Source organism: Chroicocephalus ridibundus, chromosome 2, assembly GCF_963924245.1.
Source record: "Chroicocephalus ridibundus chromosome 2, bChrRid1.1, whole genome shotgun sequence".
Taxonomy (NCBI): domain Eukaryota; kingdom Metazoa; phylum Chordata; class Aves; order Charadriiformes; family Laridae; genus Chroicocephalus; species Chroicocephalus ridibundus.
Genome location: NC_086285.1, coordinates 46,360,971 through 46,381,115, shown reverse-complemented (window position 1 = coordinate 46,381,115; position 20,145 = coordinate 46,360,971). Strand labels below are relative to the sequence as shown.

The following is a 20,145-nucleotide window of genomic DNA, read 5'->3' as shown; positions in this document are numbered from 1 at the left end:
TGAAGAACTAAATACACTACGGGATTTAACTATTTTAAAATTATGTTAATAAGGGCTTATTGTTTCCTGCTTTAAGGACATTCGCCTATTTCTTTGAAAACTGCGCTTGCTGCACTCAGTTAGCATCCATCCATAAGAAAAAGAGGGGAGTTTCATTGTTCTGCTCCTGGTTCAAATCATGTTGCCATGGAAGCAGATGTCGGATTGATGAAAATAGGTCAACTGTTCAAAAAAAAAAAAAGATCATTGTTTTCATACTTTTAAAATATTATTAAATGTTTTTACTTTAACTCTTACCATTATTTATTATTAAATGCTTACTATTTTATTCTATTTAATTAGCATTTACTTTGCTGATACAATATATATTCCCACCAAAAGTGTAGAGAGCAAAGAGTTAGTGTTGTTAATGAAAAAAAAATAATAATAATTTTGCATGAATCTGTAAGGGCTGGGTACAGAATGCTTACAAGAATACCACACACAGTTCTTCATTATGTCTGTACTGAGTGATGTCAAATGTCACCATATAAACTTATTTCCATTTGAAGAGTATTAGTATTATTTTTAAAAAGCACTCACATTTTTGGAGAAAAAAAAATAAATTGCTAACATTGCCAATAGAATTGCTAACATTGCCAATACCTGTGTTTGGCTTTGGTAAGAACAGGGCTCTTTCTGTTTACCTTCGCATCAAACAGATATATAAATATTCAACTGCAGTCTCAATTACTTAAACCTGATAAAAATATTTAATAATAGCTAAGATTTAAGTATATTACCCCATCAATTGAACATGTGAAAGCATACATAGCCTACTAAAAGAACTTCCTTGTGTTCCTTAACATTTTCACACTGCATGATATTGGTAACATCACATAAACACACCACAAAATTCTCATCTCCTCCTGCAGCAAACACCGGAAAGTAAAATAACTCGCCTCTATCATGAGTTTCTGAATTTAGGTGATCTAAAATGCATTGCTATCAACACCCTCACACATCTGTCAGGATTTTTTCCTACCTTGACACTGATGTACTTCAGATGGACCAGGTTTGTCCTAGAGGTTTAGTGTGAGGTATTCTGTTTCTGAATTGTTCTTTACAACTGAAATGCACAGTTTAATCATTAATAAATACAGCTAAGATGCACAGGAATACTTCCAATACATGAGATCTGTGCTCCTCTCCTAGTTTAGGGATCTTCTTGTAGATGAAGCAATACTTAAAGGAGAAAGACTCAGTGGTGTGGAAGTCCCACAAATTTAATCCAGCACAAATCTACAGCAACTGCCGTGCGTCTTCCGTATATAGTTGCTTCTGCCCTGCTCCCTTTCACCAGTGAACTGGGTTAGACAGCTTCTCCCAGATCAATTCCCTAATCTGATTCATCGTGCACCAGGTAAAAGAAAGCGGCACTGTAACAGATAAAATGGGAATAAATACCCAGGAAGCAAAGGCAAAAATAACCCCATCTCTTTAAGCTGCCATAAATCCATACTGCTGCTGTTCATAGTACCATAGCACCTAGTAATCTTCCCTCCTTTTGACCTTTTGTAGTCAACATTTTAACCTGAAATACGTACAACATAACTAGCAATTAAAAAAAATTCATTTCTGTAACTGACAGCATGTTTAACTGTCAACACAATAGAAGCGAAAATCATGTTTGTTGTGTTCATACAATTTTTGAAATAAAATTTATATATAAAATGTGTTTCACTTTGGAGAACTCTTTTGGACTCCAGAAACTTCATAACTTGTGTTACAAAACTTCTTGCAAGATTATACGACCTGAGCTATTCTCTGACTCTTTAAAAAAAACCACAAACAATAACAAAATAAAAACCCCAAAAACCAAAATGCACACTCGGGAAGTTTTTAAATATTGTTTAAAATGTACTGAAAGACTGTCCCTCTGGAGACTGCAAAAGTTTTAAATTTCATATTGAACAGTTTTGGAATTTTTTACAACTAACAACATTCCAAAAATCGCATGGCTTGTCACACTGCAGAAAAGTTCTATAAGACTCCTATGTTGGTTTTGTGTCTTTGTGTTTTCTCAGACAATAAATAGTTTATAATAACACAAAAACAGCCAAAAAGAATTCAAACCAGCATACTTAACAGTGTCATGAATACTGGATACTTGTGACTAAAACTACTTTTTAAATATATCTTTTCTGACAAGTACATTGTGGGGGTTTTTTTTGGGTTTTTTTTTTTTTTTTTTTTTTTTTTTTACGAAGAACAACAGTAAGAGAAAGCTTGACTTTTCTTTAAATAAATGGTTGCCTTTTCTCTCCTCTGCTCTGGCTCATCCAGCAGGAGACTCCACCTGCCCCTTCACACAATGTAGTTAATTATAGATTGGTGTTCTCTGTCAAAGTTGCTTCTCAATATAAGACAACATTTTTGCCTTTCCTTGCCTCTGTAGTAATTTACTTTTTCTCTTCAAACTTGCTTCTCTTTATTTTTGTAATCTCCCTTTCCACAGCATTTTCAGATAATTTAAGATGCTGTTACAAAGGAATTCCAAGAGCTACATAATCAGTATGCTGCATTTCCTGGCATCTAAAGGACTGCACAGAAGCAGAATTTAAATTCAGAGAGAAAAATACTCGTATTCTCCTATGGCTTACCAAGAAACAGAGGCCTGCCTAGAGACCACATAGCCAGCTTCACATTAAAACAGGTAAGATGGGAATAAATACCCAGGAAGCAAAGGCAAAAGTAGCCCCATCTCTAAATTGCCATAAATCCATATTGCTTACATTGCATAACATCCACGTTGCTTACATAAAGTTCTCATAATATGATCTCTCTGGGTATGTTGTAAAGCAATGAACTACAGCATTACATTTAAATTGCAAAATTAGTTTTATATTAAAATACCTCATTGAGGTTAATGCAAATGTTCACACACAGATAATAAAAAAACACATCAGGCTATCTGTAGACTCAAACTTCAGTAAACCAGCTGACACTCTGCAAACCTTGAGGCTTGGAAAATAAAACTCAAAGCAAGCTCATAATTCACTGCATAACCCATAACACCCGCAAAACCAACAAAGTATGTGCTCCTGCCGCACCTCCGTAAGGTGATGCAATGTAACAACTACTGATAGACAGCCCAGACTTTTTCCCACAAGAAAAGTAATACATTTCCTAAAAGCTAAAATAGCATAATGCCAAAAGTCAAGGCAACGCAATACAAGAAAGCTCCGAAAGAAAAATAAATCAGGGCAAAGTCTTACAATCTCAGTTACTCTGTAAGACGCCCACAGTCATCCCTCCTTGCCTGAAAGGGAATGACACTCAAGTGTTTACTGCATAGAATTAGGAAAAGATGAAACCCAAATGGTGTTACAATCACTAGCATTTATAGTCATCATACATACTTGTTTCAGATAAGGCTTAGAGGAAACATCCATAAAGATTACGTAGGAGGTCTTTACAAGATATGCTGGGGTCACAAACCAAGTAAAGAAACATCCAGTTGACAAAAGTTTGGTTATTTTGGTTCTTGAAATAGCACTATTAAATTCTTGAAATACAAGAAGCAATAAATACACAGTGTATTGTGAATGTATGTATGTAAAAGTATGGCAACAACATTCACAGTACATGAAAACACAGAAAGAAAAAAAAAAGAAAGAAATCAAAAAGCAAGACTTTGAAACACTTCTTGGGTAGGGAAATCTTAATTTCCTTTTAATATAAAGAGGGGAAAAAAAAAATCTACTTCCTGGCATTATTTCCACTGTTGTTCACGTTATTTGCTACAAAAACACTTGCACTGTTTGAAGGCAGACTTACCTCTACCAATGCCACAGTCAGAATAAGGTCTGTTTTTGAGTCTGTAAAAAGGGCATTCACTTGTGGAGACATTCCAATCAGTATGCAATTAGTGACTACTGATATTACACTCATAGTTTCAAAAGCCAGCTGAAATAAAACACAAATATATTTATAGTTATGACCATTATCTCTAATTTACCAGTCCCCAAATTGCTCAGGACAATACCTCTCTCTTCATTAAATCCTCAGAAGACCCGTTATTTTAACTTTTTATTTTCCTTCATTTTTTGAATTCTGTGACATAAGACTTGTTTGGCAAGCAGTCCAGACTTCATCAGCTTTAAGAACAGGCAAGCGCAAGACCACAACAAGGTCGGCAATACCACAAAGACCATCTGGCAACCCTGAATTTTTCTCTAATTTGATTTCTCTATGTGTGCGTATGCGTGTTTGCTGTGAAGAAGTTAAACACTATTCTTCCACAATTCCATAGTACTGTAAAGACCTTGAGAAATTATTTATAGACCACTGTCATCCTGGATGTAGGTAACGCCAGGTCACCTCCTGAAAAATTTGGAATAATCCTGAAGCAAAAAAGTGGACAGGAAAGCAGCCTTATCCCTGATATCTTCAAGACTTATTATCTGAACACATGAAAGACTACGCACTCATTTACAGTTGTACTCTGGAACATAAACTTCTTTCAGGACAAAGGAAAAAATGCAAAACTCCAAGAGGAACTAACAGCCCCAACACCCTGGTGTTGGAGGGTTTTTTCTGAATATTAAGTAATAGGAAAATGTAAGCATGGCTCAGAATGCTTTTCTTAAATCACAACCATTTATACAAGCCGAAATTTGTTGAAAGATTTACATTTAAATGCATGCAATTGCACAAGTCTAAGAAGCTCTTGCCTACAAAAGCTCCCACAAAGTGCCTGAAAATACTACTACAGTGTGACAATTACTTTTGCAATACAACAGTTACTTATTCCAAGATCCTTTCCGGAATGAGAAAGATTGACATTGAATTGTAGCAATTGTCACAATGAATTAGCAGAAGTAACTTTCTCCTTGACACCAAGCTGGTGACTCAGCTCACCTGGTAAAATAATTCTCGTATTCCTTTAACAGAAATCTTTCAGCCAATGCTCTTAACTTCCCACGTGAAACAGATAACTAAATTTTTTTAAGTCATTATATTTAGTTCACAAAGCAAATGCATTTCTACTATTAGTCAAAAACTTACACTATAAAAAAACCCCACATGGCTGTACCATTAGTGTTACGGTGTTTCAGCCTACTCCCTAGATTGAAACAAACTATTCTAGCAAAACCGAATCCTATTAATATACTTGCAGCTACACTTGGGACTTATAAACACAGCCTCACTTAACTGGTGGTCACACCACTGGGCAATGCAGCTATGCCATCAAGATGTTGGCAGCATAGAAAATGCATCAGATGTTAAAATGCAATCAGATTATAATTTTCACATTTTGATGACTTAATATTAAAAGACTTCTCCTATAAGTCCACTTCATTAATACTTATGTACACGTCTAATGAACATTCCTCAGAATACTTGGTTTGCATGTTTTTACAGTATGTTTAATTCAAGGTTTCCTGATTCCATCTCTCATCGTCCATTTTTTTTCATTAGGTACCAACATTTACAATCCCTCCAAATTAAAACAATCCACTAGTTTATTGTGCCCCTTATCTCCATTACAAATCATTAGAAGAGTTGTTAAATAAAACTAGAATATGGATCATCCCCTAGAAATTTCCTCCAACTACTTCACACTCCTTATCAGGCCACCACTACTACAGAATGCTAAAGTCTCTGGATGCAACTTTATAGACCCCTTTCTTTTCAGAAAAACCTCTGGTTTTGAAGGAGTTTTACAGGGTTATTTTAAGTCAGAATCAGTTCACTGATGCAGTGTAGTCAGCAGGCTCCAAACTAGCTGATGCTAGCATGATTGCATGCACAAACAACTGAGGACAGAAAATCCTTAAGCCAGTACTACTAGCATGAAATTGTTTAGATAGACTACAACGTTCAGGTTATGCAGAAAGATCCAGCTCCTGCTCACAGATACAGGTTGCTTTAAAATTAGTCAGCTTGAGTACCAGTAATCACAAGGGCACACAGCCAAACATGGCTCAGGAATCCAAGTTAGTTACCTATCATTCTTCTTTTTTTTTGTTTTGAAGCCCTTGCTGAGCTCCATGCTTCTAAGATTGCACCAGATGTTACCATTTCTAAAATATGTTGGCTGTAAAGAGTACCAGGCAATATCTGGCAGCTTTGCTTTGTTGCAGTTGCAGTAGGACTACAATACATTCCTATACAAGGACTAACGGAAGGATTTGTTTCCTTTCCGAAGGCAACTGAAAGATATGTGGTCATGAACACCACAAAAAACCCTATAGCTGGATATAGTATCCCAGGGCATTGAAGAGAACAAAGTACCTACTAAACCAAACTAAAAGTGGCTAATGGGTCAAACACATTTGTTGAAATCTCTTTTAAAACAAATGAATTGAAAGAGACACACACAAAAATTACCTGCCAAACACCAATATTTGCTGTGGGTTCTGCAAATGGCCGCTTGTAAACTCTACACATCTTTAAGGCATCAGAATATATTTCTGTGATGTTGTTTAACACTGCAAAGACAGCTGCCAGTGGATAAACACATGAGAAAAGACTCACATAGCCAAACTGTAAGAACAACTCCAGGTAATCATCAAAAGTACCCTGAAAAACAGAACAAAAATAAGAACAACTTTAACCACAAAAAAGACATGAAGAAACACAGAATTAGGAATACAGTTGTAAACACAATTCCTCATCTCAAAGCAGTTGTTTGTGAATGACTAGTGGTAGAAAACAACAAGAATAAAAAAACATGTCCAGTAAATTTGGAATTATTCAAAACTTATTAATAAGGGGAGGACAAGGTTTTCCTTTTGCCTAAGGCAATTTGCTGCAACAGTCACACTTCTTATCTTTATTACATGAAAAAATTGTATGAACGCATTCATCCCATGCAAGTTCCTGACTATTTCAGTGAAACAGTTACAGAAGGAACAGTGGGGGACAGTAAAACAGCATCATGCATTTAAACTTGCAGAACCTACTTCTAAGAGCATTGTGACAAGAAAAGTCCTAGTGTTTCAGACCATTCATGAAAGACCTAACCAGAAAGATAGGCTCGTAGATAGACAACTCTTTTCTGGTATTTCTGCTTGTTTGTTTCAAAACAGGTAAGTGCGAATTAGTGTCCCACTTGCAGGCTGAAATGACAGAATGCAGCACTGGCATCTGAAAGGAACAATTAATGCAAACAAAAGCCCTATTTTGGTAAATGTGCAACACATCTATCACCTGATCTTTAAACCAAGAACATGGGTACTTAAATACTGATTAACTATTCACATGTAGGTTATTATGCATATTTACATAACTACTGTGTAATATTAATAATAGTATCGTATGATTGCAGCAGTTATTTGTGGAAGCGAAGAACAAAACTAACTCATTTTTAAAGAAAAGGTGTTTGCTGAACAAAGGACGGTGAAATACCAGGAAGGAGTTAAACTAGGATCTATCTATATTATATTCACCCAGACCCATACATTTTCCTCCCTCTCAAAAATGAGATATTGAAAAGAAAGATTTGACAGTAACTGAGATTATTACAAGAACCACGTAAAATTGGTTTTGTCTCCATACATCAGATACCTGGTTCTCTAATCTTTTTTTTTTGCTGGTTATAGCTGTTAAACGGACTGCCTCTCGAGCACTTAGCACTTTTTTCCTAGCTAACAGAGAGAGGCAGTAGAAGCCTGCAAGCTCAGAAATCAACATGGAGTGGTCATTACCTGAATTCTTCACTTTAAGTTGTGTAGTATAGCTACATCTGACAAACTGATCTGCAGGCCAGACGCTGAGGGGATACCTAACTTTTAAAACCACTGAGATTTTGCCACATAAATGTTTTGTACGAACTCTGAATCTTGTTAAGGTGGAACGTTTGTGCAGGATCACTCACTGGAGTGGCAGTCACGTATCTGTCCCTGCTATCACTTTCTTAGGCAACTGTTGCAGGCAGGGAGGATGGCGGAGCAACACTTCCCTTTGTGCTCCTCCTTCTGGTAACTGCACAGTATCCTACTACTTCCTCACACCTTTCGTCTCATTTCCTTGCCCAGTACCTATTGACTTTTAGAACAGCAGAGTATGGAGAAGAAAAAAAAAAAAAAAAAAAAAAAGAGGAGTATTTATTTTTCTCCTACTCGATTTACAACATTTTGTGCAGGAATAAAGCAGCACATAAACTAAGGAAACAGAATCAACAAAGAATTTCAGGGATAAAATGAATTAGAAGAGAGAAGCAGAATTTAAAAAATAATTTAAAAATGACTGCAGGATGTTTTTACATCTTAAACTGGGTTAAGGGCTAGAGATGTGAAAAATGAGAGAGAAAGAGGACAAACAAAAAAATGAGAATGAAATGTTAGAGTGAAGGAAGAAAGAGAGAAGAGCCTGAAACACTGAATTCTGTCAAGATTCCTGCTAAACTCCTCAGTTACTAAACATAGTCCAATGCTTCCCCCTTGTGACAGATTTAATTTTAGAAATACTCTTGCCGGCTGACAGCTCACTGCTTGCAAACAAATCAGTGCTCTAATATTGTGTATTCACAAACACAGTGCAACTAAAATCTTTAGACTGAAAATAAAATTAAGGCCTTGAGTACACAGTACCTTGAACTGAAACTAAAGCTAGCAGCAGATACCTCCAAGGCAAAGTCATAACTCTACAATTGACTTGTTGAGTCCCTGCAGAAAATTATTCAGGGCAGAATGGTACAACAGGTGCAGATACATTTGACTTAGCTCTGCACAAGAAGCACTGGGCAACGTGACTCAAAGACACCACACTGGCTTTGTATGTGCCAGCTGCAAATCAGAACTCAGCTCAGGCCTAAGAGGTAGAGCTTATTTGGTACAGCATATCAATGCCTGATGCCAATACACAGCTTTTGAAGCTGTGCTGGTCTATTTGCAGGCACAACACTGCTGATTTACTAGTTCAGACAGACACTAACTCAGGAATTTGTGCTCGGCTCTCTACTGTAAGATAGCCATGCTCTCTAAATATCTCTCTCATATAAAATGTGGGAAACACCAGCCTTCCCAGAGGAATGCAAGTATTAACATTTGTACAGTTTTTCAACCAAAGGTAGTATTTCTTTTTCCTCTTCCCATGGCACTTCATGCAGGAAGAGAGGAATCTGATATGGTATTGGTATCAAATTTAAAACTGCTATTCTTTACCTTTTACATAAAAGGTACACTATCTACATATAATTGTTATTCTGTAAAAGTATAGACCATCAAGTATCAAGCCTCTTGTGACTACACTTGCAGGATCTGATCAAGCAAGTTGTCAGCCAGTCTGTAAGGCCTTAACATACATGCTGATGTCTACTTTGTCAATTCCTTTAGAACTGCAATTACAAAAATACTTCTTCCAGTGATACGGGGTTAGGTAGCTCCAGATTCAGCTGTTCATTCCTACCCCTTCGTGGTGATGTAACTGGGATCCTGCATCGTATCGGTTTCTTGATCCAGTGCACTACCTAGCTGTATAAACAATACTATCAGCAAAATTATGAACCTGGAAATAAGCTGCTAGGCTAAACAGTCAGGAATATTTCAGGTTGCACTGGATGATGTCTCTGTCAACTACAGCCCAGAAAACTTTTAACTCTTTTACAGTAGTAATACATACAAAATAGGTGCCCATTTCTTTCTCCAAGTTGACTTGTTCGACTAATGACAGGTCCGTATCTGTTTTCAGAGAACACATGCGTTTCTTCATCCTCTCCTTATGTCTCTTTTGGAGCCAGTAAGGAAGCAAGGATTCTGCAAACTGATTAAGGATCTGCGAAGTTATCAGCAAAGTGGCCAAGCTCTTAAGTTAAAAAAAAGGACAAAAAAAATTAATAGATAAACCTATGATCATCTCCAATTTTGTGTGTTCTAATAATACTCTAAGTTGTAATACTATGGCAGAAGCAGGCCAGCCTAACAAAACTAGCAATAGCATATGAAACCACAGCTGCTCTAGTTCCCATTCTTTGCTATGTGCTGAAAAAGACAAAATAGGAAATAGATGTCTAAGTACTTTGTGGATCCGAATGTATCTTGGAGACAGTACACAAAGTCCAATGAAGGGTAAGATACATACTTATCCTGTACCAACACCAATAACAGAGCTAAACAATGAGCTTTTTTCTATTTTTTTTCCTTCTTGTTTTTTACCCTAAAATATAGGAAACGTTATGAATGTCATGTCTGGTACAGATATGTCAAGTATTTTGTTACAGATCTCTTTAGAGGAGCAGAGTTCTTGAGATTCTTGTTCTTTTGTTTATTATATTTAGAGCAAAAATATTTTCCTTATACTTGATTTTCATGCATTTGAGTTCAAAAGATGTTAACAACAGAAAGCTGATTTCAAATACCAGCTACAAATTATTTTTGCTTTTATTTATTCTCACTCCTCATTGTAGTCAGAAACTTAATCATTCTCCTATCCTCAAGAGTCTCTCATTAAAAACACTACAGAGAAAACCATTTTCTAATATAAAGGGAAAGAAGGAGGAAATGGAAATTTTCCAGCCTCATCTTTGTGAGGGAATAATCAATTTGTTTCAAAACAGTTCCTCATCTATATGGAAGGAAAGAATTGCTCTACATTACTCTGCTACGATTCTGCAGTTGTGCTAGAGGAACTGAAATGTGGAAGCTGGCTTTGTAAGAAAATATTAAATCAACAATGAATATATTTCATATATATTTTAGAAAAACAATTAAAAACTCAAGTCCTATTTCAATCATTTATTTTCCCAGATTCTTCAACATGTTTATAATGTTCTAGTAACTCACCTGCCTCAAAAGCTTCATATCAAACAGCACAAAGGCAATGTAGAAGAGAGACGCAAAGCAATTTAGGAAGTTGAACTGCAATTAGAAATACTTGTTAATAGTACTCAACCAAAAGTTCAAATGCAGAATATTATCTAACTTAACAGTTACCTTGACACAATAGCTTACATACAGGTGTAAATTGTCTATTAAAATTTTCATTACTGTTTTTAAAACTTAGGTCAGAAAAACTTCATTTTCAACATTGGTCCTACGCAGATTTTCATTTGACAAGCGTAACGCTTTCCTAAAGCATGGTATACAAAGAAATATGGACATTAAAAACACATCACCTTCTACTTAACTTTCATTTTTTGGCAGTTTCCCCACAGGTAATGCAATAAAAGGGATGTATTAATTGCAATTCAGGGTAATGATTTTTTGTTTTCCAAAGAAATACTTTAGCAAAATATATGCATTGGATGACACCTCTCTCAATATGTACAACTGCTCCTCAATATACATTAGTTGAGCTTTATGTTGAATCACTTCAAGAGGTTTTACAACCAAGACAAATATTCACTGCTTCTAAAATGAGACATAATCACATTATTGTATCTGAAAAATCATAAGCAACCTCTGAAGTAGGAGAAAACTTCTCCTACTTGCTATCAGTGCTGGAGCTCATCGATGACAGAGATAATATTGGGGAGTGCAGAAAGCCACTCATAGGTTGAAAGTGAAACTTAGTGGGGGTTACATTTGACATTTTCTATTTTTAAAAAGTATTTTCTATAAATTTCCTACAGGGAAAAAGATAGAGTGCTATTTTTTGAGAAAGGCAGACACAAAGCTATATATACAAGAGTTTTAGCTCTAGAGGTTACCAGTAACAGAAGGATAACAAGCAGATGAAGAAATAATAAAAAAAAAGGCATGCCGAGTTGCATGGGGGCGGGAAGGACATCTGGAATATAATTGAATGACCTTTTCAAAAATGAAACAAGAATATTACGTCTCAAAATAAGCCAATCTTTACAACTGCTTTTACTGAACATCTTCTATGGGAATTCAAGATTTACAGTACAATTCCTTAGAATCAGTGTTGCATACGGATATATGCCTAAAACAGCAACCAAACTTACATAGATACAAACACAAAAGCTACTTGTTCAGAGCCAGGAAGTAAACAGATCAGTACTACAAACTGCATAGGAGCAGCCTGATGGACATCTATCTCCAGCCTCCTCTGACTGCTTGTCTGAATGTCAGCACAGGTGGAAGTTAATAAAAGAACTTTTTAAAACATGGGTTTACCATAAAATCTTGGAAAAAGTGAAAGGAATAGTTCCCAGCTGAAGACAGGACCACATCAATTAACAGAAAAATTCACATATACAGAATCTGAATGAAAGAACAAATCAATACAAATAAAAACCTAACTCTGCACTATAAAAAGTGGCATCCAGAACAGTCTAGCAGTTACTGCAACCACAACAGAAATCCTGTTTACTCTGATGTTTGTGCAAGTATTTGGCCTTGAACAAAACTGTAGGTCAGTGAGGTAATGCTAGGAAAGAACTAATAAAACATATGACAAGTTCTCTTTTTAAATCATCTCAAAAGCTGCTTATACTACATACTTACCACTAAAACCTTCAAAATTAAATGATTCTGATATGAAGATTCCAGCCTGTGATTTTCTAAAATACCAACAGAATCATTATTCAGTAAACAGCAGAAGCACTTATCAGGTACTAGACATTGTTATACAAAGAGTAAATAGACATTTTTCCTCCACCTAAAAATTACTTAACTAATAGTTTATGGGGAATAATCCTTCAGCACATTATGACAAAAAGAACTTATCCTGTACCAGTACTTTACTTAACCTATAAAGCTAATCTGATGCACAATATTGACATACATATTTTCAGTTACAACTCTGGTATTTTTTCTACTGCAAAGGTTTTTCCTTTTACATCTTTCTTTCTCAGAAGAGCTGTTTCATAACAGAAAAAACATCCAACATTCTTAACACTTAATAAAATGTGCCTAGTTATTGATTTTTCTTTGGCTGAAAACAAATGCAAAACTAATTGGAATACATCATGAAAAATAACAATACCAGATTTGATTCAAAACCAGTAAATGCTCACAGAAATATCCCCATCCATCTCCCAAGGAATTTAGATCAGACCCTAAGCTCTAAAGCAAGATTAGAGTACATGAAGTTCTGCTGATGCATTACTCATTCTAAAATTAAGATTTTCAGTTCATTCAAGATAAAACTGTCAGAAGCTGATGTTCAAGGAAGGCTGGCTACCAGAGGCGGGGGGGAAAGGGAGGTGAATGGGAGATTTCCCATTTCTTTTTGCTATTTTGTCAAATTGTACCTCTAAAGCCCTGGCTAAGCAGTAACTGAACGATGAGGTAGCACACTAGTATCAGCTGTGTCAACAGGGCTGAAAGGAGAGACCATCACCCACAGATTGTGCTCAGGAGAGAACAGCAGAGTTTACTCTGACCGAGCGTGAACTTGGGCCTGACACATGGAAGATGCACTCGGGGGACTGAATGCAATTTTTACTTTTAGCTTTCACTAAATGATTGGTTCTCGTGATAAATGGCTGCAAGAGGTGTGCTTAAAAATACCCCAGATTGTTTCCCATGCTTTGCCAGTTCAGCTGTTTAAGTCAGACCTTAGCTGAAAATATGCCAGGTTGGAGGGGACATAGGACAGCCAGACAGGCTCTTCATCCTATTCACAACATGGCAGCATAAACACTTTGGACAGCAGAGAAAAGGCACAAGTTGTCAGTATAGTGAGTTACATAAATACTGCTGCTTCTGAATACGAAACACCAGCTTAAAACCAAAAAAGTCTGGGTTGAAAAAAAACATGGGTTACCCGTTAAAGACATTCTAGTCTACCTGATCAACACAACGGGGCATTTTGCATAAAGGCTTTTTCTTGTAATACAGTGAAAATGAAACAGAACAGTCAGTTGACACCTAGATATGGATTTGAAAGTCATTATTTAAATTAAACCCTTGAACAGTCATAAACAAACTAAGAAATTGCTTGCTTTTACTATTGCTGCTGTCAAGTTGAATTTGCTGAGCTCATCATTTTGGCATGCATAACCAAGCCCTACTTCAACATCTGTTTTTATTCTGTCTTCTGCACCAATCTCCTTATTGCTTGATCTTTCTTAGGTTAATTTTCTGGGCCTCCACCTTTAGTAACCTGGATTCGGTCATAGAATCATGGAATGGATTGGGTTGGCCTGTAAACGTCTGCCTTCTTGAGCTACACAAAACACTTCCATTAGCTTAATCTATTAACTTTGTCTGAAACTGACTGCATGCCTGTAGAAGTGCTAAAATTAAAAAAAGAATACTAACATTTCACTATCCTTACATTAGGTTACAAAACGTAAGGCCTAATCTGTTAAATAAATCACACATACAGGGAAAACAAGGCAATCTATTGTAACATTCCTCCTCTTCTGAGAGTTCCCAGAGGAAAGTATTTTGAGAGGGATGTGAAATCTCTTTGTTATATGTATAGCATACACAAACACTCTCACATAGCATGTAGTTGATGGTTTTAGATTTTTTCCATTATTTCTGTGCCTCCATCCCTTGCACAGGTATGTCTGTAGAAGAAGACGTATTCAGCAAACCCAGGTTGTGGATGCAAGCTGCCAGGACAGTCCCTCCTGACATCCACCTCTGAGCTCCCATCCTCACTATCTCACCTCACCACTTTTGGCTGATCCAGCCAAAGGGCTAAATCAGGGAAGGGGGACTTCTCCACCAAAGGCAGAGAGAGGCTGAGGAGGAAGGCAGGATCACCCCTTTTGATGCATGCTAGAGTCAGACCAAATTAAATGAAACATAAAACTGATCTCAGAACACTCAAAATATATGTAAGAAGTTAAAATGGCCATTTCTTTTACGCCACAGTAAAAACATACTTCAGGAAATTTCTTCAGCATTCCACTGAACGAGAACTCACGGTAACATATTCTACAAAGAAAGAAATTCTAAACATCTGGGATTCTAACTTTAAGGAAGAATAAACAACTTACCCCATGATGTTAAGAATTCAGCAGCATACCGATAGATGCGGTTCATAATTTCAATCACAATGGCATATATGATACTGGGCACAAACAACATCAAGCTGCTGAAGTTAGACTCATTCGCTTCATGATAATCCAGAGCCCACTGTTCCAAATCAAAGTAAATCATCATCACGTACAGTGAGAAGTAGAGGCAAAGGCACACAAATGGTAAGGACACCAGATAAATCCGTATCTGTCTCTTAATACTTGAGTACACTGGTTCCTCCCTCCCAGTGACAGGATTGATACCCAGGACACCATGGAAGCCTGGTCTTGGTTCTTCAAACTGTCGTTTCATCAACAGCGTCCCCCAACGGTATGTCATGATGGCGCAGATCCGCTTCCAAACTTCCAGGATCACAGTGGACCAGAGCAGATTGAATGTGGCAAACATCACATATTTGTCATAGTCTTCCCATGCAAACACATAATAAGGAATCCCAATGACAGCCATTGGAATCAAAGCAAATGTGAAGTACTCTAAGAAGCCAAAGTAGAGAGCAATGGTTTCACCAAAGTAGCATCGTATCTCATCTGCAGAGAAAAAAGAATCAATAAAGATTACACTCAGCACAGACGTCAGTATAATATCAAACTTGACTTTACGGTAATCCCTTGGCCCAAACTTTTTCTTCTAAATAATACAATGAATATTATTGCTTTTCTGTTCCTCCTTCACCCATGTTCCAAAAACTCAGGTTGTCATTTGAAAATTTTTTTTATGTTCCATATATACAGACATAAACATAAATACATGTATTCAGATGGCAGGGAAATCAAATATCTCAGTACTCACTATATCAACATCATATATCCAGAGGGGAAACAAACCCAGAACACTAGCATTCTTGAAAATAGAATCTACCAATGAATAGGTAGGATGGCACAGAAGACATTTGGTATAAAACCAAACAGTGGCACCTAACTTCTGAGGCTTCTCACTGGTATACATACACCTGGGAAACAAATTTGTTTCAGCCTGCTCAGGGCCAAAAAGGCCTAGTTGTGCTTTGCCAGCCTTCAAGGAATAGATGGAAAGGTATACTGAAATCTTAAATCTTAAGCATGCCAGATAGCACACCCAGGCTGAGACATTCCCTTCAGCCATATTTGTACAATGTTCACCTTCCACACAGGAGTTTCACTTCTATAGAGGCTAAATGCGGCAGTAGAAGTTAGGAAGGAAACTTTGTCTTCTCATACAAACTGAAGAGAAAACTTCTCTAGAAGAAACCCTGCACGTTATTTGTAGTGGAGTAAGTGTTCACATACCTAAAGGTTGATAGCCAACTTTGACTCGGCCATACCAGCTGTGACGGAGCTTTTTCAACTCTTCTCTATCATGCAGTGGGAAAATCTGAACTAGAATACCACTCGTCAATAATCTCCTCACTAGCAAAAAAAAAAAAGAAAAAAAGAAAAAGGTACTTAGTACTCCTTCAAAGGACAGTGAAGTTGATAGAAGCAAACAGGCTACATTATGTATTTAGCAAATCGCCCCCAAAAATAAAATGTCTGCATGGTAGTTAAAAATTATCCATTATAGAGAGCAGTTCTATCTATTCCTACAAAGACTGTGCTGTCCACTGGAAGAGAAAGAGTAACCTTTTTACATCTATTAACTATTCTATAGGCTTGAAACATAATCAGCTGCAGCTTGAATAACAAAAAGGGATACAGGTCAGAACTGAAATGCCATGTGGAACTTTGTGGGGAAAGGTCTGGCTCTTGCATTTGAGCAAAGAAAGGCATAACGAATCAAACTGACATAGCAAAAACAACACACTAAACTAAAGAGCCATTGTTGTATTAATTATGGGGAAGATACTAAAAACATTTTTGAATGATCAAGTGATACTAATTTATAAATTACTTCACATCTTCATTGGAAACAAACCAAATATTCCACTATTTGTATTTAACTTTGTTATGGAAAGCAATACTACCCATGTTGTTAAACAATTAACAAACTACTCCAGAAGTTACAACCATAGAAATATTAAAAAAGAAAGTAAATTCAAAACCAGGATAGCAGAGGCACTAGAAGTTTTGTGATAGTTTTCTACCATTTCCCGTTGGCATCTACTTGACATAACTAGAAAAATACCTTAGCTATATAAAAAATTACCAGTGTAAACACATTCGACATCTCCATTTATTTACATTTCTTGAACCACTGACATGCATAGATCTGTTTCTTCAATAACCAACACTAATGAATAAAGGCACTGTTATCACAAAGACATACAAATATTAAAAGATAAACTCTCCTAAGAAACTGTAGCATCTCTGACAATGAACTAGTTCCAGCTACCATAAAAGTAGCACTAGCCCTTCTTACATCTTTCTCCCATGAAAAGAACTCTTGAAGCAAAGAAGAGGATAAATGAAATCAAATGAATGAAATAAAACTTCTTTTCTTCATAGTGAGAAATGTATAGCTCTGGAACACTGTTATTCATTCCAGTACTTTTATAAAGAGACAATGCAATTATACCATTATGTAATTTTTAAAAAACAAATTTTTTGATACTAATTCTAAAAATAATGGGTGACATTAATAGACATAAAAATTATCCAGCTGAAAAGAACATAAGGCCAGAGCCTCAGCCCCACAGAAAGACTACAGTTAGAAGGCCCTTTGGAAGTCATCTGGTCAAAGGAGGTCCAGCTTAAATCGGGCTGCTCAGGGCCTTGTCTAGTCAGGATGTAAAAGTCTCCCAGGACAGAGTTACCACAGTCTCTCTAAAACCCTATTCCAATGTTTCATTACCATCAGTGTGAAAAAACATTTTCTTAATATCTATTCAGAACTCCTCTTGTTGCACTGTGCATCCATTGCCTCTTGTCCTATCACTGTGGATTAGTGAGAAAAAAAAAGTTGATTTAAAATAGTGGGACTTAAATGTCTGAAGGATTTCTCTTCATTGCAGGAAAATTAAGGTTTTTTTTCACCACAAACACTATCCTACATCAACACAGTGAGTTACAGGCAAACCACATTGCTTACCAATTGATTTTCCTGGATACAGCTTTGCCTGAGGATACCCAGGGATCATTTTTTCATCTTTAGCTCTCAAATTTTCAAGTTCATGCTTGATGATATACTGACATTCTGCCATTGTCAGGAAATTGTGATTGTCATCTACAATCGAAAAGAAAGTAGTATGAAATTGTGCAGCATAGGAAGACAACCCTGGCAGTAAACAGCTATCAAAAATGACCGTAATCAGGAAAAAAAATAAATTATGTGACTGTTAAAACTAGTGCCAACCAACATCCATTAGCAAAACCTCCACTTTTTAAAGTAAACATCTTGGGAAGAAGCTTTCTCTAACTGGCACACCTTGGGCACTGCATTTTTGATTACTCGGGTGAACTAAGAGAACAAATCACACAAGAACAAAGACACCCCTGAGCTACTAATTTCTGGAGGCTGGGTTTGTATAGCAGCAAGTATACTCTTGCCCTGTTGAAAGACTCTTACTTAGGCACCCACTATTCGCTGATCTCAGAATCTCCATACCCGTTTCTGCCATACAGTTCCTGAAGTATTTTCATAACAAAAAAACAGTAAGAAGAGGACAAACCTCCTTTTCAGTAACCACTTCACACCAAATTATCACAGTATCTTGCTCTTTATTGCCCATACAACATAATGATAAGCCATTTGAGACAATTAATTCTGATAAAAATACAGAAATAAGGTAAAACAATAAGAAACCTTACAAAAAATCCCAAATTTTGAAGAGCTACAGCAACAAACCTATTGTCAACCCTATCAATTTATCATCAAAGAAACAAAGTCTGGTTTCCCTGAGATAATGATCAATTGATTCTTTTTTTCCCCCCTTAGGAACAAGAAACTATAGTAATAGCCCTAAATACATGAAGTAAGAAGCTAGAACAGCAACAAATCTCTAATACAAAGAATAAGAATATAGTATCAATAAAATTGAGGAACTAGAAATATTGGTAAGACAACCAGGCTGCAGGGTTTCTTTTGTAGATGACACATTTTTCACCTCATCATGGCCAAATTCCATTGAATGGCTCTGTAGTGTTACTTAATTATTTAATTCTGTTTGATATGAAAACATAATAGAACAAGATATTTCTATTTTTGCCAACTAATTATAAGACAGTAGCCTCAAAACTGGCTGACAGGTGTTAATAAGAAATTAAATTGCTATGCTAAATCATAACATTGATTGTTAATCCTGCACTCATGTTTATCAACTATTTTATTGTTGTCTTATTTTCAACAAAAACTTTTCATACAAATAATAGATTATTTGGAGCATACAAAAGCATAAATAAAAACACAAGCAAAAAGTGGAAGCCATGTGAAAGAAGAAAAAATTTTATTTCACCATATGATCTGAATTTCCAGAGGCAAAAACGAGTGAGGTTTTCATGGTTTGTTCTTCCTATTTCTGTTCACTGTTACCATTCCAAGGAACGGAAAGCCCATGAAAGATTTAGCAGTGTAATTGCTTATAATCTTTTGCCACAGCTCTGCAATGACAAAGACCCCCAAAATTGCTTACCTGCAAAATCTTTGAAAGTTTTTCTACTGCTGTATGTAAAAGTTCTCATTGAGTTATCACTACATTCCTTCACCAAACCCACAGTTTCAGCTCCCAGCAACAGCCTTAAGTGGGAAGCTCCAATAAGATAAATATGTTCATCTCCACTTTCTGTGACCAATGGTTTCACCAGCAGTTGTGCACCTTTGAAGTAAAGAAAGGCAGAATTAGGAAGAGAATATGTTAAAATTACATCTCAAAAACCTAGTATTTTAGTAAACATCATATTGGGCCTAGTTATCAGGAGCGCTGGATCTGCATCTTTTTAAGGGCACGAAGAATTAAGGCTTCAACAGCAACCCACGTGGTATTCAGAATCTTGCAGGTTGATTTAGCCCCGTTTCTGTGGAAGTGCTCACAAACAGTGAGATGAAAAAACAGGGATAGTTTGGATCTATTCCTGTCATGCTCACATTATATAAGCAACCAGTGCTTCCGCAAACAGTCCCCCAAGTTTTAAGGAGACTCGACTTTTGAAACAGAAAGATCCCTCACTTATCTAACAGAGGGCTGAGCACAAGTTTGTAGTCACAAATCCAACAGCCGCGGAAATATTACTGACCATAAGATATAAGCTACAACAGCCATAAATAATGCCTTTCTAAAAAATGTAAAAAAATAAGTCTAAGGAATTACAAATTAATTGGCCTAACTTCAATTCCTGCAAGTATACAA

At 36.4% G+C, this 20,145-nt stretch overlaps 1 protein-coding gene across 2 annotated transcripts in view; it reads right to left on the bottom strand.

Moving 5' to 3' along the window:
- The window catches only part of ANO10 (anoctamin 10), a 124,838-nt gene that overhangs the window by 101,077 nt on the left and 3,616 nt on the right, over positions 1-20,145 (bottom strand). For both annotated transcript variants that reach the window (XM_063325259.1, XM_063325258.1), the window contains exons 3-11: positions 19,432-19,614; positions 17,892-18,026; positions 16,154-16,273; positions 14,846-15,415; positions 12,396-12,451; positions 10,770-10,844; positions 9,610-9,792; positions 6,376-6,567; positions 3,820-3,948 (exon numbers count right to left, since the gene is read on the bottom strand). In XM_063325259.1, coding sequence (XP_063181329.1) covers positions 3,820-3,948; positions 6,376-6,567; positions 9,610-9,792; positions 10,770-10,844; positions 12,396-12,451; positions 14,846-15,415; positions 16,154-16,273; positions 17,892-18,026; positions 19,432-19,614 — 1,643 coding nt within the window. The remainder of the gene's footprint in view (positions 1-3,819; positions 3,949-6,375; positions 6,568-9,609; positions 9,793-10,769; positions 10,845-12,395; positions 12,452-14,845; positions 15,416-16,153; positions 16,274-17,891; positions 18,027-19,431; positions 19,615-20,145) is intronic.